This window comes from Eutrigla gurnardus, assembly GCF_963514095.1.
Source record: "Eutrigla gurnardus genome assembly, chromosome: 7".
NCBI classification, from domain to species: domain Eukaryota; kingdom Metazoa; phylum Chordata; class Actinopteri; order Perciformes; family Triglidae; genus Eutrigla; species Eutrigla gurnardus.
Genome location: NC_139921.1, coordinates 28947569 through 28969928, shown reverse-complemented (window position 1 = coordinate 28969928; position 22360 = coordinate 28947569). Strand labels below are relative to the sequence as shown.

Below are 22360 nucleotides of genomic sequence, written 5' to 3'. Positions count from 1 at the left end.
TATTTACACAGCCAGTTTAATATTCCCATTTTGTACAGTGATATTGAAAGAGAACATACCTTTGATATCATTTTACCATAGCATAATATAGTTGTAAGCAAAATATTAATAAAAAATATAGTTGCAGAAGTACACTTGCTATCTCAGCTTTGCGTTGTTATATGTTTCTTTACATTTCAGCTACAGCAACAAGAATATCTCGGCGATACATGTACACATTAATTTTTCTGTCATATAGTGCCTATTGTATTGTATTGTCAAATTTACAGTGACATTATTGTAAACATATTTTGGAATGTCAATAACATTGATTTATTTTTTGCAAACAGTCTTTGTTCAGATAAAACCGCCTTTACATCCAATGCACTGGCGATTATCATCTGATAAATTAGAGCACAAGTAATTTGGGTCAGCGCTGTACGTTTAAAAACCATGAAACAACAAATAGGCTACATTACGATTTTTCGATAAGCAAAAAGATATGGCTTACTTTAGTTCTGTGACACGATAAGCAAGGATATTTGGGTCCCGTCACAATTTGCGGTAAAGGTCACTCAGCTACGCAGCTTATTAACAACTTGTCAGTGAATAACGTTAATCCATCTCTTTATAGGTCAACAACATGCAGCCAGAGATTAAAGTTAACGGCTGACGCATTTCTTCCTGCAATTGGTAAGTAAACAATCTTTTCCATTTTTCTGTCTGTCTCACCTGTCTGTCACAGTGACATTCAGAAACCCACTGAGGCCGGATAATGAAGGACTGTATCTGCAGACACAGTTTACATCCAGATATTTCACTCGTCTGCTCCATCAAAGAACCTCATTTTCTCGGAGTGCACTGAATCTCTCAGCCGTTGAATGGATGAAGCCGTCTCACCTGAAATGGGCTCGGAGGAGTCGAGCACTCGTGTGATTTGTTTGGTTATCACAATTGTTTCTTTGCTTTCACTTCTCTCACTTGACGTCTCTCTAACTAAATGCCTCTCGAAGACCGTTCTCTTGCCCCTTTGCGACTCCTCGACTGTCCACGATGCAGCTTCGTTAGACCCTGATTCTTGGGGAAGGCCTCCAGCTGCTTGGATTTGAACAGCGGTTAGTAGCTTCGCATGCTGTGACTCCGGGGTCGCTTGTATGTTTGATGTAATGACGTGTATTTTTCCCGAATTCAGTCTGAGTGTGTCTTCCGACGAGGATGAAACTCCAGATGACAGAATGGTGATTTTCTCGGGCAAGTTGGGCTCAACCGAGATCAGCTCAGTCCTTGTGGTGGAAGTAATGATGTTAGTGTGCATTTCTCCGAGCCCTGTAGCAGCGTCAGGATCAGAGTATTTGACAGTTACCTTGGTTGGAGATGATAAAGAGAGGCCCAAATGCTCACTTGTCATCGCAGAGCTAATGTCTGCAAAGGCGTCTGACGACTGCACAGAACAGGTGGGGCTTATGTCCTCATCTGCCGTTTCCCAGACTGGGCTCTTCTCATCGCCTTCAGAGATCTTGGCAGGTTCTGATGGGGAAGACAGTCCAAATCTGGGGAATTTAAACCAGCCTGTCCTCTCAGGACTTTTGATAGTATCTTGCTTTGTTTCCTTTTCCTTTGCCTCCACCTTCTTTTCATCATCTCTTTCATGAACTTCCTTTGTGGTTTCAAGATTTTCGGGCTTTTTTGAGACATCAAATTCAACATCAAAATTCTTGAGGAGCTCACCAAACGATGTAAAACTCACTTTGGGTGATTTAGTCTCTCCTTTTGGGGATTTAGTCTCTCCTTTTGGCTCTACTTTCATTTCCATGTCATCTTCTTTGCATTCAGTGTCAACAGGGACATTTCCATCTTCAGCGTTGGCTCTCGACAACCCCAGCATTGGCATTTTAAATAATGGTAGTTTGAATTTACTTGGAGAGCCAAGAATAAAACTGTCAGTCTCAGTCGTTGAAATTTCAGAATCTGTTATTGTTGCCTTGGACATGTCCATTTTTATATCAACACTTGGATCTTTGATGTTGATAGCAGCATCCGTAAGTTTCACTCCATCAGTTTCAGCTGTTTTGTCTGTTTCGGGTGCTTCTATGGTAACATTGGTAGCAGCTCCAAATTTCGGCATCTTCAATGTTGGCATTTTAAATTTCAGCGGTGATCCTCCAATATCTTTTGACTTAGATTCAGTCTCAGAAACTTCAATTTCCACACTAGCTGGAGATTCTTTGAACGCAATTTCAGGGAGTTTGACCTCTCCTTTAACTTCTGGCAAGGTGATACCTACATCTCCCTGTGATGCATTTGAATCTTCTTCAGGTCCTTTTACTTTGGGAAGTGCAATGCCGAACTTTGGCAATCTGAACTTACTTCCTTGTCCTTGTTCAGCTTCAAGCTCAGGAGCTTTAATTTTCACTTCAGGTTGCTTTACTATCACTTCTCCCTCTGGAAGAGAAACATCAACACGTAGATGCTCAGCACTGACTTCAGATTCTTTAGCACCTGACTTTGAAAAAGAAAATCTGGGTAGTGAAAATTTTGTTTTTTTCAAGTTTACATCAAGTTCTGTTGCAGGTGGCTCCTCCATTGAAATAGCCCCTGAAGGTCCTTGGACATCTGCTTTGGCCTCTGTTGATGTAGCATCAACTCTGGGTGTTTCAAGGTTGACATCAACATCAGGGGCTTTACCACTTGTCTTTGAAAAGGAGAATTTTGGAAATGCCCAGTTTGGTCGTTTAAACTTGGTCTCTACCTCAACTGTTGGTGCATCTGGTGCTGAAATTGCCTCAACATTGGGTAGTTCAACTTCAGCTTTAGCTTCTGGCAGTGTGACATCTACATCATCCTTTGATAAACTTAAATCAATTTCAGGTCCTTTAACTTTTGGCATTGAGATGCCAAACTTTGGCATTTTTAATTTACTTCCTGATACTTCAAGTTCACCTCCTTTAGCTTTCACATCTCCAGATAGGCCTTCAGTGTCAATGCTGGGTGCTGTGACATCCACTGTAACTCCCTCAATTTGAATGTCCTTTACCACATCAGACGCTTCCACACTGACCTTTGGAGTAGCAGCTCCAAATTTGGGTAGTGTGAATGTTGGCATTTTAAGTTTTGAAGGTGATCCTTCAATATTACCTTCAATCTCAGGAGCATTAATTTCCACTGTAGCTGATGGTTGTTTTATTTTGACATCCGGAAGTTGAACTTCAGCTTTGGCTTCTGGGAGTGTGACATCGACATCCTTCTTTGATAAGCTCAAATCAAATTCAGGCCCCTTAACTTTTGGTATTGAGATGCCAAATTTTGGCATTTTAAACTTATTTTCTTGGCCTTCTAATTCAACATCACATTCTGGTGGCTTAAGCTCCACTTCAGGTTGTTTGACCTCCACATTTACTTTTGGAAGATCGACATCAATTTCTGGGAGACTGACATCAACATTAGACTCTTTTGAAGTTTGCTTTGAAAAGGAAAATTTGGGTAATGAAAACCTTGGCTTTTTCAATTTAGCATCAATGTCTGTAGCAGGTGCCCCCTCTATTGAAATACCTGAGGGTTCTTTGACATCGATATCTGGAAGATGCATGTCTGTTTTGGCCTCTGGAAGTACAACGTCAACATTTGGGACATCAAGGTTGACTTCAATTTCAGGGGACTTAACGCTTGTCTTTGAAAATGAAAATTTTGGCATTGTCCAGCTTGCCTTTTTCAACTTGACATCACCCTCTATGATTGGCTCCTGTGATACTGAAATTGAACCCACAGACTCTTTGATTTCAACGTCAGGATGTATTACTTCAGCTTTTGCTTCTGGTAATTTTAAACCTGCTCCATCCACTTTAATATTTTTGTCCACATCAGGTACTTCCACACTGATCTGTGAAGTAGCAGCACCAAATTTGGGTAATTTGAATGTTGGCATTTTCACTTTCGATGGTGATCCTTCAATATTACTTGTCTGAACATCAATTCCAGGAGCTTTGATTTCCACTTTGGCAGATTCTTTTAGTTCAACATCAGGGAGTTTGACTTCAGCTTTGACTTCTGGCAGGTTCACATCTACGTCTTTCTTTGATAAGCTTAAATCAATGTCAGGCCGTTTGATTTGAGGCCCAGAAAAACCGAGACTTGGCAGCTTAAACTTGCTTCCTTTTCCTTCATGTTCAGTTCCTGTAGTTTTGATATCTATTGATGGGCCTTCAATGTCAATACTAGGTGCTGCAATGTCAACTGCAAGAACCTCTTCAGGAACTTTACTGTCAACGCCATCGATTTTGATGTCTCCGTCCACATCAGGCATTTCTATGGTGGCACTTGGAGTACCAATTCCAAATTTTGGAAATTTGAATGTTGGCATCTTATATTTTGATGGTGATCCTTCTTTACCTTTGGTCGAAATCTTGATCTCAGGAGCTTTAACTTCCACTTCAGCAGAAGGTTCTTTCAGTCCAACGTCAGGGAGTTTGACTTCAGCTTTGACTTCTGGCAGGTTCACATCTACGTCTTTCTTTGATAAGCTTAAATCAATGTCAGGCCGTTTGATTTGAGGCCCAGAAAAACCGAGACTCGGCAGCTTAAACTTGCTTCCTTTTCCTTCATGTTCAATTCCTGTAGTTTTGATATCTATTGATGGGCCTTCAATGTCAATCCTGGGTGCTGCAATGTCAACTGCAAGAACCTCTTCAGGAACTTTACTGTCAATGCCATCGATTTTGATGTCTCCGTCCACATCAGGCATTTCTATGGTGGCACTTGGAGTACTGATTCCAAATTTTGGCAATTTGAATGTTGGCATCTTATATTTTGATGGTGATCCTTCTTTACCTTTGGTCGAAATCTTGATCTCAGGAGCTTTAACTTCCACTTCAGCAGAAGGTTCTTTCAGTCCAACGTCAGGGAGTTTGACTTCAGCTTTGACTTCTGGTAGTGTCACATCTGCGTCTTTCTTTGATAAGCTTAAATCAATGTCAGGCCGTTTGATTTGAGGCCCAGAAAAACCGAGACTTGGCAGCTTAAACTTGCTTCCTTTTCCTTCATGTTCAATTCCTGTAGTTTTGATATCTATTGATGGGCCTTCAATGTCAATACTAGGTGCTGCAATTTCAACTGCAAGAACCTCTTCAGGGACTTTTATGTCCGCTCCATCAATTTTGACATCTCTGTTGGGCACTTCAATGGTGGCACTTGGAATACCGACTCCAAATTTTGGAAATTTGAATGTTGGCATCTTATATTTTGATGGTGATCCTTCTTTACCTTTGGTCGAAATCTTGATCTCAGGAGCTTTAACTTCCACTTCAGCAGAAGGTTCTTTCAGTCCAACGTCGGGGAGTTTGACTTCAGCTTTGACTTCTGGCAGGTTCACATCTACGTCTTTCTTTGATAAGCTTAAATCAATGTCAGGCCGTTTGATTTGAGGCCCTGAAAAACCGAGACTTGGCAGCTTAAACTTGCTTCCTTTTCCTTCATGTTCAATTCCTGTAGTTTTGATATCTATTGATGGGCCTTCAATGTCAATACTGGGTGCTGCAATGTCAACTGCAAGAACCTCTTCAGGAACTTTACTGTCAACGCCATCGATTTTGATGTCTCCGTCCACGTCAGGCATTTCTATGGTGGCACTTGGAGTACCAATTCCAAATTTTGGTAATTTGAATGTCGGCATCTTAAATTTTGATGGTGATCCTTCTTTACCTTTGGTCGAAATCTTGATCTCAGGAGCTTTAACTTCCACTTCAGCAGAAGGTTCTTTCAGTCCAACATCAGGGAGTTTGACTTCAGCTTTGACTTCTGGCAGGTTCACATCTACGTCTTTCTTTGATAAGCTTAAATCAATGTCAGGCCGTTTGATTTGAGGCCCTGAAAAACCAAGACTAGGCAGCTTAAACTTGCTTCCTTTTCCTTCATGTTCAATTCCTGTAGTTTGGATATCTATTGATGGGCCTTCAATGTCAATACTAGGTGCTGCAATGTCAACTGCAAGAACCTCTTCAGGAACTTTTATGTCCGCTCCATCGATTTTGACATCTCTGTTGGGCACTTCAATGGTGGCACTTGGAATACCGACTCCAAATTTTGGAAATTTGAATGTTGGCATCTTATATTTTGATGGTGATCCTTCTTTACCTTTGGTCGAAATCTTGATCTCAGGAGCTTTAACTTCCACTTCAGCAGAAGGTTCTTTCAGTCCAACATCAGGGAGTTTGACTTCAGCTTTGACTTCTGGCAGGTTCACATCTACGTCTTTCTTTGATAAGCTTAAATCAATGTCAGGCCGTTTGATTTGAGGCCCAGAAAAACCGAGACTAGGCAGCTTAAACTTGCTTCCTTTTCCTTCATGTTCAATTCCTGTAGTTTTGATATCTATTGATGGGCCTTCAATGTCAATACTGGGTGCTGCAATGTCAGCTGCAAGAACCTCTTCAGGAACTTTACTGTCAACGCCATCGATTTTGATGTCTCCGTCCACATCAGGCATTTCTATGGTGGCACTTGGAGTACCAATTCCAAATTTTGGCAATTTGAATGTTGGCATCTTATATTTTGATGGTGATCCTTCTTTACCTTTGGTCGAAATCTTGATATCAGGAGCTTTAACTTCCACTTCAGCAGAAGGTTCTTTCAGTCCAACGTCGGGGAGTTTGACTTCAGCTTTGACTTCTGGCAGGTTCACATCTACGTCTTTCTTTGATAAGCTTAAATCAATGTCAGGCCGTTTGATTTGAGGCCCTGAAAAACCGAGACTTGGCAGCTTAAACTTGCTTCCTTTTCCTTCATGTTCAATTCCTGTAGTTTTGATATCTATTGATGGGCCTTCAATGTCAATACTGGGTGCTGCAACGTCAACTGCAAGAACCTCTTCAGGAACTTTACTGTCAACGCCATCGATTTTGATGTCTCCGTCCACATCAGGCATTTCTATGGTGGCACTTGGAGTACCAATTCCAAATTTTGGAAATTTGAATGTTGGCATCTTATATTTTGATGGTGATCCTTCTTTACCTTTGGTCGAAATCTTGATCTCAGGGGCTTTAACTTCCACTTCAGCAGAAGGTTCTTTCAGTCCAACGTCAGGGAGTTTGACTTCAGCTTTGATTTCTGGCAGGTTGACATCTACATCTTTCTTTGATAAGCTTAAATCAATATCAGGCTTTTTGATTTGAGGCCCAGAAAAGCTGAGACCTGGCAGCTTAAACTTGCTTCCTTTTCCTTCATGTTCAATTCCTGTAGTTTTAATATCTGTCGATGGGCCTTCTATGTCAATGCTTGGTGCTTCAATGTGAACTTCCATAACTTCTTCGGGAATTTTAATGTCAGCCCCATCAATTTTTATGTCTTTGTCCGTACCAACTCCAAATTTTGGGAATTTGAATGTTGGCATCTTAAATTTTGATGGTGATCCTTCCTTATCCTTCGTTGCAACCTTGATCTCAACAGGCTTAATTTCGACTTCAGGTTCTTTGATTTCAGCATTTGGGCGTGTGATTTCAACTTTAGCCTCTGGTAATATGACCTCTCCATCTTTCTTCGATAAACTTAAGTCGATTTCAGGTCCTTTCATTTTTGGCATTGAAATGTCAAACTTGGGCATTTTAAACTTGCTTCCTGATCCTTCAAGTTCACCTCCTTTAGCTTTCACATCTATGGATAGGCCTTCAGTGTCGATGCTGGGTGCTGTGACATCCACTGTAGCTCCATCAATGTTGATGTCCTTGTCCAAATCACCCATTTCCATACTGACCTTTGGAGTTGTAGCTCCAAATTTGGGTAATGTGAAAGTTGGCATTTTAAAGTTTGATGGTGATCCTTCAACATTACCTGTTTGAGCTTCAAGCTCAAGTTCCCCTGTTGCAGACGAATGTTTTATTTTGACATCCGGAAGATGAACTTCAGCTTTGGCTTCTGGCAGTGTGACATCTCCATCTTTCTTTGATAAGCTCCAATCAAATTCAGGCCCCTTAACTTTTGGCATTGAGATACCAAACTTTGGCATTTTAAACTTAGTTCCTGATCCTTCAAGTTCACTTCCTTTAGCTTTCACATCTACAGATATGCCTTCAGTGCCAATGCTGGGTGCTGTGACATCCACTGTAGCTCCGCCAAGTTTAATGTCCTTGTCCACATCAGGAACTTCCACACTGACCTTTGGAGTAGCAGCTTCAAATTTGGGTAGTGTGAATGTTGGCATTTTAAGTTTTGATGGTGACCCTTCAATATTAACTGTTGGAGCTTCAATCTCAGGAGCTTTAATTTCCACTGTAGCTGATGGTTGTTTTATTTTGACAGCAGGAAGTTCAGCTTCTGCTTGTGGGAGTGTGACATGTTCATCTTTCTTTGATAAGCTAAAATCGATTTCAGGCCCTGTAACATTTGGGAGTGTGAATCCAAACTTTGGCATTTTAAACTTGCTTCCTTCAACTTCTGCTTCACACTCTGATACTTTTATATCCGCTTTCCCTCCTTTCACTTCCACATTTCCTTCTGAAACATTAACATCCTGAAGACTGGCATCAATTTCTGGGGCCTTACCACTTGTTTTTGAAAAAGAAAATCTGGGCAGTGAGAACCGTTTTTTCAATTTTCCATCTACCTCAACACCTGGCTGTTCTATTACAACGCTGCCTGAAGGCTTTTTGACTTGAACCTCTGGCAGATGAACCTCTGCTTTCACTTCTGGTACATCAATATCGGTGTGTGGCACAGATATGTGCATGTCAGCTCCATCAATTTTGATTTCATTGTCAATATCCGGTACTTCAGTGCTGACATTTGGAGTGGTAGCTCCAAATTTGGGAAATTTGAATGTTGGCAGTTTAAATTTTAATGGTGATCCTTTCACATTGCTCAACTGAGCTTCGATCTCAGGGGCTTTAACTTCCACTTTAGCAGAAGATTCTTTGATATCAACATCAGGGAGATTGACATCAGCTTTCATGTCCACAGCTATCTCAGGAGCTTCTGGGAATTCAAACTGAGAATCAGCCTCTGGTAATGTAACATCTGCATCTTTCTTTGACAAGCTTAAATCAATTTCAGGTCCTTTTAATTTTGGCATAGTGATTCCAAACTTTGGCATTTGGAACTTTCCTTTGTGTCCTTCAAGTTCAATGTCAGTCTTCAAAGGTTTGATTTCCAACTCTGATTCTGGAATTGAAACTTCTGCTTTTCCAACACTGACATCAGCGTCTTTCTTTGATAAACTCAAGTCAAATTCTGGCCCTTTTACCTTTGGCAATTTCATTCCAAACTTGAACTTTTCTCCTTGTCCATCAAGATCATCTTCAGTCTGCAATAACTGCATTTCCATTTCAGGTTTTTTAACCTCCACCTTCACCTCTGGAATCGAAACATCTACTTTTCCAAGATCAACCTCTGGAAGTTTGACATCAGCTTTTGTCTCTGGTAATTTGACTTCAGCGTCTTTCTTTGATAGGCTTAAGTCAATTTTAGGTCCTTTAATTTTTGGTTTGGAGAAACCAAGATGTGGCATTTTAAACTTGCTTCCTTTTCCATCCTGTTCAGCTCCTGTAGTTTTCATATCGAGTGAAGGTCCTTCAATGTCAATCGCAGACCCCTTGTCAGGGATATTAATATCAGCTCCAATGATTTTGACATCTTTGTCCATATCAGGTTCTTCTACAGAAACATTTGGAGTACCAACTCCAAATTTTGGTAGTTTGAATGTTGGCATCTTAAATTTTAAAGGTGATCCTTTTGCCTCAACTTGCATTTCAGGAGCTTTAATTTCCACCTCAGCAGGAAGTTCTTTTATGTCACTGTCAGGTACTTTTACTTCAACTTTGGCTTCTGGCAATGTCACATCTCCATCTTTCTTTGATAAGCCAAAGTGAATTTCAGGTCCTTTTACTTTTGGCATTGACATTCCCAACTTTGGCATTTTGAACTTGCTTCCTTGCCCATCAATTTCAACTTCGCTTTCCAGAGGTTTCATTTTTAATTCAATGTTTCCCTCTGGAAGAGAAACATCTGCTTTTCCCAGATTGACATCTACTTTAGGAGCATCGGGGACTCCTACTTCAGCTTTGGCTTCTGGTAGTATCACATCTCCATCTTTCTTTGATAAGCCAAGGTGAAATTCAGGTCCTTTTACTTTTGGCATTGTGATTCCAAACTTTGGCATTTGGAACTTGCCTCCTTGTGCTTCAAGGTTAACGTCAGTCTGCAAAGGTTTGATTTTCACTTCAGGTTTTTTAGCTTCCATCTCTGGAATCAAAACTTCTGCTTTTCCAAGACTGGCATCAATTTTAGGTGCTTTGTGGAGTTTGCCTTCAAAACTGGTTTCTGGCAGTGTGACATCTACATCTTTCTTTGATGAACTTAAATTAAACTGAGGTCCTTTGACTTTAGGCATAGAGAACCCGAGATGTGGCATTTCAGCATCCTGTTTGCGTACTACAATCTCTGGACCTTCTATTTCAAAAGCAGATTCTTTATGTTCAATGTTGAATTCTGCTTTAGCTTGAGGCAATTTGACATCTGTGTCGTTCTTTTTTGAGCTTAAATCAAATTCAGGCTGTTTAATTTTTGGCATTTTTACACCAAATTCTGGCATTTTAAACGTGCCTCCTTGCATATCAAGTTCCCCTTCAATCCTTGGAGGTTTGATTTCCAATTCAAGTCTGTCAACTTCCATCTTTTGCTCTGGAATGGAACCATCTATGGTTCTAAGAGTAACCTCAATCTCAGGGGCTTCTGGGAGTTTGACTTCAGCTTTAGCCTCTGGGAGTGTGACACCCACGTCTTTCTTTGACAAGCTTGAATCAAATTGAGGTCCTTTTAATTTTGGTATTTTAATTCCAAACTTTGGCTTCCTGAACTTAATTCCTTTTCCATCAAGTTCACCTTCCACCTGTCCAGGTTTGATTTCCAGTTCAGGCTTTTCGATCTCCACCTCAGGAATGTCAGCTTCTGGTAGTGTGACATCTACATCTTTTTTTGGTAGGCTTAAATCAATTTTAGGCCCCTTCACCTTTGGCATGGAGATGCCAAGACTTGGCATTTTAAACCTGCCACCCTTTCCCTCCTTTTCAGGTGTTTTTATCTCAGCCCCATCAATGTTTATATCCTTCTTTGCATCTGACACATTCACGCTGATGTTTGGAATTACTGCTCCAAATGTAGGCAGTTTGAATGTGTGCTCCTCAGCTTCAACATCTCTTACTTCACCTCCGATATCTAGAAAGGAGATGTCAGCTTCTGGCCATGCAGCATCAAGATGAACACCTGCACGCCTAATGCCACCATCTTTTTTGGCTGGTGAACCATCTACTGAATCAATGTATTCAATGCCGTCAATTTCAGGTATGTTAATGACTCCTCCGATCTGGTTCTTTGTTTCATACTTTGGCATTTCTTCTTCGAGGAATATAGTCCTTTCTCCCTTTATGTTGTCACCTTTTTGCTCAGAGAGGTTTTGTTTTGGCAAGTAAATTCCAACGTCAGGGATTCGTATGTCTGGTTTTGCAATCCTAATGCTAGGCATTGCTATCTTTGCCCTCTTGCTATCTGATCTGAATGTAGCTGCAGATTTATATTCAGATTCGATGCCCTCTCTGCCTTGTGTTTCTTGTGTCTGAAGAGTGGTGACTTCTTGTATACTTTCTTTTCCAGGTATTATTATTTGTTCTCGTTTTTTTATATCAATAACCGTTAAAAGTTCCTCTGAGGCTAAGTCAGCAGCAGTGATCTTTGGTAGTTTCACCGTTGTCTTGAAGATGTCTGGAGAGGCATTCACATCAAACTTACTGTAATGTTCCTCATGTTTTGTTTTAGTGGGTGTTTTCACTGATATTCTTTGTGCGTTTGCATCTATCACGGTAATTTCTTCAGGAATAGGCATGCCACTTGTATCAACCTTTGGCAGCTTAAATCCAGGCAATTTAGAGACTGCCTCTTTCACACTGTCAACATCAATTGACAGTTGTACAGTTTCAGCTTGAATGTCATCATAATGTCCAGTAAAAACAGTTTTAGGCTCTTTAATTCCTTTGGCTGTGGTCCTCTTAGACATGTCCTCCATACCTGGAATCTCAATGTCTTCACGTTTGGGAAGTTTTGTTCTGGACAGACTGCTTTTTGACAGTAGGTTGTAAGGATCTTCTTTCACATCTGTACCCTCAGTTGTAAATTTCTCAATTCTAGCTTTGCCTTCTTCAACGTTTACATTCATTTTGGGGATTGTTTCCTCACTGGCAATGTCACCAAAGCCTATTTTAGGCAGTTTGAATGATGGATCTGATTTCCGTTTAATATCCTTGTCTTTCTTGGTTTTTCCTTCACCTTTCTGTGGAGATCTTCGTATCAGTGCAATGTCAGGTATTTCCAGGTCCACCTTCGGTACGCTCATTTCCATCTGTGTTGTCACTGATTTGTCTGAAATTACCCCTGAACTGCTGATCAGTTTGGTATTGGCATCAAGTGCAAGTTGATCTCCCTGTAGTTTTGATTCAAAACTTGGGATGACATCAGATTTTTCATTTCCATGTGGGTCTGCTACTTCAATACTTGCCCCTAGCGTTTTCAGCCGTTTTGGTGATTTTGCTTTTGCATCTTTCTTGTGTGATTTATCCTTTCCCAAAATTTTCATTTTTAATTCAGACCGTTTTTTCTTCCCGTCAGGGGACTTCACACCCGAGGGACTTCCTTGACCTGCCAGAGCCACAGTTAGATCTTCTGTTTTCAAAGTGCCATCTAGAGTGATGAGTTCCACCTTGTGATGAACAGTTTGACCTTCAGCCAGCTCTTGACTTGTTTGCTGGCACCTTAAGTCTTCCACTCCTTTTAGATCCCCTGTCACATAGACTTGAGGTGTTTCCCCTGAGGGGCTTTCAAGGCACTCAGGTGAAAGCATCTGCGCGTCTGTGTCCTGGTCTTCAGATGAACTTACGCGTCCTCTTTTTGTCAGAACGGAAAGCTTTATTTTATGCTTCTTCTTGCCTTTGAGAGCATCCTGAGATTTTATAGGTGACTCTGTGTCACTCGTAGTGGGACTCAGCTCCAGTTTTCTCTGCTCATCAGCCTCCGAGGAGCTGTGAGACCTTGTGAAGCGAGACTTCCGTCCTTTTCCGAAAGAGGGAAACTTGGGCCATGAAATGCGGGCATCACCACGCCTTTTGGTTTTTCCTTGCTCCCTCATCTCTGGAGCGTAGACATCATCCTCCTGTTGAGCAACAAATATATGAAATGTCAGTTTCATCCTCAAGATTTGTTTGTTTGTTTTTTTTGTCAAAAAGAGTCTGACAACTTGAAAATAGTTACAGGGATGGCGTCAGAGTCGACAGTTGGTTCGGTCTCTGTGATGTCTGGTTTGCGTTTCAAGCAGAGCTTCACTTTGTAAGCCTGAGCGTGCTCCAGAATCTGAATGGCGTCCTCGTATGACACATTGTCAAAATACACAGTGGCACTCAGAATCTGATCTCCTGCGTAAAGAAGAGCAAAACATTTCAGAAGCACAGAGATTAGACGGCCATTATGGCATCTGGATGGACAGAATGTAAGTACTTATAATGGGTTTTGGACTTTCCAATGGACCCAGTTAGTATCTTCAGTGATCCCACTTTACGCAATCTTTAGCTTTAATTGTAATCGGAAATAAAATCAGACTATAATTGTTTCTCCCTCTTAGGCTGGTAGTGTACCTTCTTTCAGTTGCAGGCTTTTCGAGGCAGGTGACTCTGGTACCACTTCTTTAATGAAGATTCCATCTTTCCCCCCTCCGCCGTAAACCAGACCCTCCGCACAACCATCTTTGGCTGTTTTCACTATCACCCCAGACTCAGGGCTGTGAACTTCCTGCCAACGCATCAAAACAGACAGAATTAAGTAATTTGGGCTTTTATCTCTGCTATTCTCACTGCGTTCACAGATATAGAAGAGAGAGAAAGGAAAAGGTGGGAATGTCTCACCTTCAGTTTACTCATCTTTGAAGTTGAGCGCTTCTCAAACATGGACCCAAGCCCAGACTTTTTAGTTTTCTTTCCACTTTTGTGGTGTGGGTCATGCTCCGCTTCGCACTGAGAAAGAAAAAAATTAATTCTAACTTAACATGATACAGAAAAGATTCCTGTTGAAGTATTTAAACAAAGCTATCTTGCACCATACTCACAAATACAGTGCCTGATATGTGTACTATTCAAATGATTTGTGCACTCAATATACTAATATACTGGCTATAATATACAATAAATAAAACACATTTTTTACATATCTGTCAAGAAGATCAAGATACATTTATATTATATACAAGCTGTCCATAGTGAGAGTGTAAAGGATGGATGGTGATAATTCAATAATGCCTTAAAGGAATACTTCACCCATAAAATGAACATCTGTATATCGACTGCTTACCACCGTGAATTCTTGAACAGAAAACTTTGTTTTTTTCTTGCATGCCTCCTTGGTGAAAGGAGATTTTTTTGAAAATTAAGTAAAAAGACAGCAACTATATCAAAACATCAGTTTGCAAGCTCACACTCTAATCTTCCAATATCTTACTATTTATTCTTTCAACATTGTCATCCCTGTCTCCAAGAACTCAATGTACAAATGGTAATTTTGTAGGTGAAATAGTCCTTTAATTTGAGGGAACAAATAATAAAAGTGATGGAACAGTTAATCCTAAACAGTGAGCTTCAAGTGGTTTAGTTTCCTTGGAGGCTGCAGCTACTTGAAGGTTGTGAAGAAAGAAAAAGAGCCGACTGAAAATGTTCCTCCATCAAAGATTTAGATTTAGAAAAACACATTCTTGAGAGCGGCAGCCAAACACAGCAACAAACTTAACCTTAATTCTGTTAACGCCACCATTCTGGCTAGGACTTTACAGGGATCACGATGTATGAATAAGAAAGTAATCTAACAAAACAGTGTTTGGGGTATAAACACATTTTTGTTTGTTTTTAGCTTTTTCAGACACAAATAGCTCTATGTGAGCATGAATGAGCCAAATACAAGGCTATACACAAGTTAGCTTCTCTTGGTCACACGCTTATTTTTCTAACTCGATTTGTCAACGGCCTTAAATAAAACAGACTGTTGAATCCCAGATAGGCTGTTGAATGAACCAGTGTGTTCGCTCAGTAACCAGGTCATGCTATAAAGAAGAAGAAGAAGAAGTATTTCTGCTGGACGTTTGTGTTGTAACTGGTTTGTTGTGTCCATGTTGATGTACCTCTTTGTCACTGTCGGTGTATTTCTCAGTTTCGGGATACTCCTCGACGGGGGACGACCCTTGAGGCCGCGGCCTCTCCGTGAACTCGGATGGCTCGTCACATGTCTGCACGGACACAAGGTCGGTCAGCACCACAAACAGTCACATGGTCTGTTCCCAAAACTTTTGCGTTACTTAAACGCAATTGCCCTGCCCTCGTCTAAAAAACCATTACCTCTCCTGCAGCCGCCTGAAAAAAAACCAGTTAATGTTAAAACTCACGTAGCTGCATCTGCAGCGTGAACCATGAATGTGGAGAAAACGGTGTCTAAGAGAGTGTGATGACACCTCGCTACGCCAAAGGCAGCGTTGCTTGGTGTTTGGCTGAATGGCAATGGCAACTCACATTAGTTGTGTGTTGGCAGGTCTGTCAGTCCAACACCAGATTTGGATATTAATGGTCCCCAGAGGATTGATCCTAATGAGTATGGTGATCCAGATATTTGTGAAACAAATGACTGAAATCCTGTTGCCCTCATACGTTAGCATTGTTGGTTTCAGCTGATTTAATTCCGCATTTTCATCAGCTAATATGTCAGTAACTATGTAAATTGGCTTTTGTACAAGTTATTTGAGCGTGGCATGAATAGATTTGAACCAGGATATTCGGGTTAAGTAGGTCAAGAAAAGTAAGGTGTGCCTTCAATGTGTCAGGCACTCGTTTAATCAACATTTAGGTAAATAAAAGTGTCCGGTTAGAGTGTACGTACGTGTATGACTGCATGTTTATTTTTAGTTTTAACATACTGTTTTTTCTCTGTCGATTGAAGCTGAGACATAAAAACTTTTAGAAACCGATGAAACATGAACTCACTGAATCGTCTGTGCCAGGCTCCGGGGCTCTCAGCCTTCGACCGGGTCCTGTTCACCAGAAAACACAGAAAATACACAAAACATCAACACCACAATAACATCTCACATATGCTTATTGTGATAGTGTTTACGTAGCAAAGTTGTACATTATAATTAAATGTAAGTGCACAAAAACGGAAGTTAAGCGCTGGTGCTTATCTGCATTATTATTATTTTTTGAGCAGTAAGCTGAAACTTTCACCCGGTCTGACTCCTGCAGTTGTTTTGAGGCTTAGAGAGAGAGACGCTGGAGACAATGATGAGACTATTTAGAGTTCTTCCTGGCAATAATTCCCCCAGGAACCCGCTGCCTCCTTTGCCTGTTAAGTGATCCTCTGTATTGATCCACGGATAAGACTCCCGGCTCAGGCCCCTGGAGGCTGCTGAAAAGGGAAAGTCTGACCAAATGATCAGTCGTATTATTATATCTAAACATAAATCTGATTTAAATCCATTTAAACTTCTCCATCAGGGCGCCTTAATGTGAGCTTCATTGTATCAGGAAGATCGGGAAGTCCATTCGTTAGTGGTTCACATTCTTAGGACGTAAAACGTTGTTTTTTAAATCCTGAATTATTTGCATAAATCGATGGATGATTGTGGAGGAATAGAGTTGCTCCATCCTTCACCTTTTCTGTGGTTCTAGCGCCTCATTGGCTCATGAATTCATGTCGTTAAGAGGCCACTTATCGAGGGATGTTATGTTGTCGGTAGAAATTAGAATAGGATAAATGTGGTTGGACTCCCGGAGCTCTGGAGCCTGGAGGAATTAAGGATAATTTATTGTCATTGTGACACACAAGTTGCTCAACGAAATGCAGCGGCAGCTCAGTTGCTACACTGTAGTGCATTTTTTTTTTAATTTGTATCAGTAGGAACGTAAACAACGCTCTGGGTGGATAATATACCATTAAAAATTCAACATCAGATTAATGTTTGGTCTTGAATCAGCTGATTCATCTTTTTCTATTCAGGGCCAGCTGATAAGTTGTGGGACTAACTAACAGTGCTATCTTTTATAAGTCTCACTAAGCACTCAACTCCTACAAGCGGCAACAAAAAGAATCAGTTCAAGCAGCAAAGTTAAACAGAGAGCAATCTTAACAAAAGCAATATCACAATATTAACTTAAAGCTGAAAATAATTGAATATCTTGGGGTATTTAAGTGAATGCTGTCAGTAATGGGAGGCCTGTGAGTGTGAGTTTAAGTGTAAAAAAAAAAGTAAAAACTTTCAAGTCATTTGTAAACTTTTTTTTGGCAAGTAACTGATGCAAAACTTTTGGCGATATATTCATTTAAGACCGTTGATAATACTTTTACATTTCATTTTATTTTTCAGTTTGTAGTCTTATAGAAACCAACCACCATACCATTGCCCAACCCACTGCCTTAATGTATGTCATATGAAGAGCTCCGCCTGCCTGCGTAAGTGCATTAGAAGACAGTTAAGATGGGTTGGGACTGATGGGATAAAGAACATCCTCCCTCCTCCTGTGAGCTTGATAAAGAAGTTACAGCTCTGATACTGAAAATGCACTTTAAACACAATCGGCACGATCACCATAAGACATACGTCGCTCCGACACCCGGATCAGAAATAGCATCGCGCTGATCCGACAGAAGCGTAGATTCACGCTGTGAACCCTGAACGCACCAACGGTCTAAACGTGTTGTGAAGTATAACACACCAGCTGTGGAAGGGCAACAAAGAACATCTCATCCCCGTCATGTGGAATCAAACCTACCTTCTGCTGCTGTTTGTTTAACTCCTGGAAATAAAACGGAGGTGTTAATGACGCGGCGTCCAAACTGGTGTGACTGCCGAGGTGGCTGAAGTCATTTGTTTCAGTCTCAGATGGACAAACGGGGGCGGGACACATTAAGGTTGCAGTCATACCTTTCTTAACTTGTGTCACTCCCAAAGTGGATTAAATGAGTCCTCGTGTTGACTTTGGTTTTGCAGACTTTGCACCAACACACAGTCCGTAAAATATCCTTAATGAACATAAAACATCAGACATCCTCCGTCTCAAAACCTCTTATTTTATAAGAGCTTTGCCATTGTAACAAAAAAATAATGTTGATGATTTAATATTGATGATGATGTTGATATATTTATATATAATTGGGGATATTAAATCTGGAGAAACTTATACTAACAAAGACTGAATAGGTCTCTATTGGGGCTAAACCAAACAGGCTTCATTCATAACCATGACATTTTAATTGCAAAAATGCGATAGCCCAGCTTCTCTATTCACACACACACACACACACACACACACAGAGAGAGAGAGAGAGAGAGAGAGAGAGAGAGAGAGAGAGAGAGAGAGAGAGAGAGAGAGAGAGAGAGAGAGCAGCGCTCAGTCGTCTCTGCAACTATCTCAATGTCAAAATGTGTTGAAAAAAATGGATGGAACCATTTTTCAAAAATTCACACCACGTTTTAATCTAACAAAATATTCTGCTTCAATCGCCACCTGTCGGTGAACCTGTTTACTCTCCTGCACTGCCCTCGCCACTAGTCCCACATCTCAAGTCTCTGTGCTGTGTACCGGGATGATCCATCCAAAATGCTGTCAAAACTAATTTATGAATGCCAATGCAGCCTCCTCCATAATTTACCCCAAAATCACAAATTACAACAAATTACGGACATGGCAGATTCTCACCAGATTGAGATCACAGTCCCACACAAACAGGGCTTTTGTCTTTCTGGTGAACTTAACGGAAACAATTAAGGTTTTTAGCTTTGTCTTGTTTTAGACAGTGTGGTCACAGCTACAGATGCTTTAATTAAATCAACGTGAAGAAAACTTTGTCTGCTGTCGTGAATCATGGCGTCCATGTGTGCCGTGAGTTTAGCGGAGGATTTAGGGTGACGGATTTCTTAAATTATTCGCCACTTAATTCAGGCTTGGCGTCCAGTATTCCTGCTCCGACGACATGCCGGAACTCCTTTCTCAAATATTTGTCATGTGGGTGCTGCAGAGGGCCTGATAACAACCCTGGCTGCTGATGAAAATTGTAAAAAAAAAAAAAAAAAAAAAAAAAAATCACATAGTAGATCTACATACTTGTTTGACTTTGATTTTATATAGTAAATATGATCATATAAAGCTGCTGCCTGATGCTCTAATTTGACTTTCATGTTAATATTCTGCATATTGAGCCGTAGATGGTGGAGTCTTTTTGTGCTGCAGATCCTGCGTGATTCATATTCGGGTGCAGCAGCCGCTCTGGATTTGGGCGCGGCTCGTCCGTCGATGTATTAGACCCATAAACGCTTGAACTCATTTGTCAAACATATCCAAACACAAAGCCGTGACAGTGAATCTGTCTCGTCGTCGCTCCTGTTCGATTCAAATCACAAGATCTTGCAAACACAAAGTCTGCGATCCTGCATGTCAGATTTGCTCTCGACTGAAAAGAATAATTGTGGTTTGTTTAGTTGTTTGTCCTCAGCTCATCTCTTACATAACCTCCTTCTGTTCCAGTTTGTGTGTTTACTGTTAGAAAAAAAAAACACCTGGAAGGCTCCCTGAAGCTCTCCTCTTCACTAAACTAATATCAAGTTCCACAGCTCCTCATTTGTGCTTTCGGAATTTGGATTCTACTCATTTTTGTGTAACAGACAGACACAAGCTCTTTCACTGGAAGAGGATCCAAAGTATAATGAGATTTAAGTGAAGGGAAGTAAGAAATACAGAATTAGATTTTCTGCATGGATTATAGGAGCATGAGACTGCAAAAGCGCATGCTTTCAATCTATTAATCCGTCGCAAATTTAACAGGGAGTTTCCTCACAGCTCTGGAATTCATATCTTAATCCGTCTTAATTGCCACAACATGTAATTACGGCAAAAAACAAAACAAAAAAACAAGCGAGGCAATATCATTTTGTGGAAGCCTACACTCGGTTGACGTGTGTTTGCACTTCAAAACCAGCCTGGAGCACACAGTGACTCTGATTTAATCATGATTATTTAGTTGAGTTTGTTGATTAAAGGGTGCAATATATATATATATATATATATATATATATATATATATATATTGATGTCTTTTTATTTAATGCAAGTTGTTGAACAGATTATTGCCCAAGCTGTTCACCGACAACAACCACAGTAAAATCAGTGACACAGCGAGTCAATGACATGCATTGTTTTCCATTAAAAGTCGTTGGAGTGGATCGGAGTAACTCAAAGTTCCCCTGATCTGCGTTTTCTGTGTCTTAGAATGGTTAAATGACTGAAAACCAGGATAGAAAGGGATTCAATGCCCCGACAACAACATATAAAGCCATATGTCCACCTGATGCAGCTGCACACATAAACTATGCCAATGGTGTGATATTGATTCAAGAGCAGGATTTGTGCGACTGAGTCTCCGAGCAGATCTGGCCCCTCAGTCTGGCTCGGTTCCCAGCATGAAGCTGTAAAACTCTCTCTGACCTTGAACGCATCGCCTCAAGCCCCTCACAGCAAACCCTGAATGCCTCCATGTTTTCAGGCAGACTTAATTAAAAGTAGCAGCGAGGAAAATGAGGCAAAGCAAATAATAATAAAAAAAAAACATTTTCATTTGTAATTTACCAGACAGCAGATGTTTCACCTCCTTTTATTTAGAGACAAACCGAAGCTCTTTCCTCAAATCAGACATGATAATAACATGTCTCTGATATGACATGTGATACTTTGATGTCCGCTAAAACATTAAAACAATTTCTAGAACAGTTAAATGGAAAACATAAATTCCTCGGCCCTCTCCGGACCATATATCATCTCCAGGTTTCTTTGGCTCATGAGGTAAACGTTAAAACCTTGGTGATATTTTACCAACAAATGTAAAAAAATATCCACTGAAAGCAAACAACTAAATAAATCCTGCACAAATGTGTAAATTAAATCCACTGGAACTCATTTCCAGCAAAATCGTATGTTGTGTTTTCTTTCTACAATCATGCTGAACATCTATTTTTTTAATTCCAACATCACAAGCATCATCACAAATACAGCTCGAACTAAATCGGTTTCACACAAACTACGTAACTATGTTCCGTGCCCACATTCGTGATCGGACACGCTTTATTTACGCTGATATGTTAAATCCAGTGAGCAGATCATCAACGTCCACAAAGATGGAATGCATTTCCCTTAAAGCGCTAACAATCAAGAGACAGCAACATCTGCATTGCGTAGGTTTGAGAGCATCCTAAAGCTGAAATGTTGATATTTTCTATGTTATGACAGAAAAAAAGTGAAGCGAGGTCACAGGAAGCAGCTCTTTTACACAACGACTGCAGCCTTAAAGCTTCGGGTTGATTTGGGAATACAGTTCCTCAAAATTGTCAGTCTCCTTTTTCATGTTTTTACCCCCAGGAAGTTTATCCTCTATCGCTGTTTTTCTACCTCGCTGAGCTGCCACACTGACTGACTCTGTTTTTTTTTTTGCCTTTCAGCCTTTTTGCTTCAAACATAAAACAGCGGGAGAGGAACCGGGAGGGGAGCTGTCTGACACCGTCGATGATGACATCTTCAAACACTCTGCAGACACACCCAGCGCTCACTGCAGGTCAGAGACACGACTCAGCATCAGCACCAGCCGCCTCGCACTCACTCACTGTCTCCGCTCGTCACAAAACACACCCTCTAATCTCTCCCGCCGCACTACGCTGCTGCTGCTGCTGCTGCTGCTGAATCGGTGAATTAGTCAGCGGGGCATGGGGGGAGGAGGGGGGAGAACACAGAGAAAAAGTCGTAGAAAGAGAGGGGGGAAAGATAACGGTAGAGGAAGATGCCCACCCGTCCCTGAGGAGGCGGCGTGCCAGTTGGGGAAGGCCAGGTGGAAACAGTCGCACATGATGGCGGTGGCGACGACGGCGGGGGATGAGGTCCTGGGCCGGGCAGGCCGGAGGGGGGAGACGGGAGGGAGGGAGGGTGGTGGTGGTGGTGGTGGAGTTAGGCAGGTGCTGCAGCTGCTGGTGTTTGCTGCTTCCCTCCCCCTGGCTCGTTCCTGAATCAGCCTCCCGTGTGGAAGTTGCCCCGTCGCAGCGCAGCGAAGGATGAGTTGCAGAAAAACGACCCGAGAGAGAAGAGAGGAGAGCGAGAGGTCTGGCTGCTGCCGTCTCCCAGCTCAGAGCTGTCCGCCGAGTGAAGGAAACTCCCTTGCTTTCCCCCGTAAACATGGACCTCCAGTGCAGCACGCTAATTTGATTATGGGAGGAGCTGATTCCTTCTCCTTCCCCTCCTCCTCTCTTCTCTCTCTCTCCCCCCCCCCCCCCCCCCCCCCCCGTTCAGTC

At 41.3% G+C, this 22360-nt stretch overlaps 2 protein-coding genes across 2 annotated transcripts in view; one reads left to right on the top strand and one right to left on the bottom strand.

Moving 5' to 3' along the window:
- Positions 1-311: 311 nt before the first annotated feature.
- On the bottom strand, positions 312-21921 carry LOC311016280 (uncharacterized protein; the record flags this gene model as incomplete). Its single annotated transcript, XM_084013881.1, has 8 exons — positions 312-13159; positions 13258-13418; positions 13638-13791; positions 13905-14012; positions 15167-15271; positions 15381-15395; positions 16020-16066; positions 21864-21921. 8 exons carry the CDS (start codon positions 21919-21921, stop codon positions 797-799), a joined length of 13011 nt encoding a protein of 4336 aa, XP_083870007.1. The 3' UTR covers positions 312-796.
- The window catches only part of LOC311015404 (phospholipase B1, membrane-associated-like), a 63516-nt gene continuing 48287 nt past the window's right edge, over positions 7132-22360 (top strand). The window contains exon 1 of the mRNA XM_084012628.1: positions 7132-7142. The gene's annotated coding sequence lies outside the window, so the exon portion shown is untranslated. The remainder of the gene's footprint in view (positions 7143-22360) is intronic.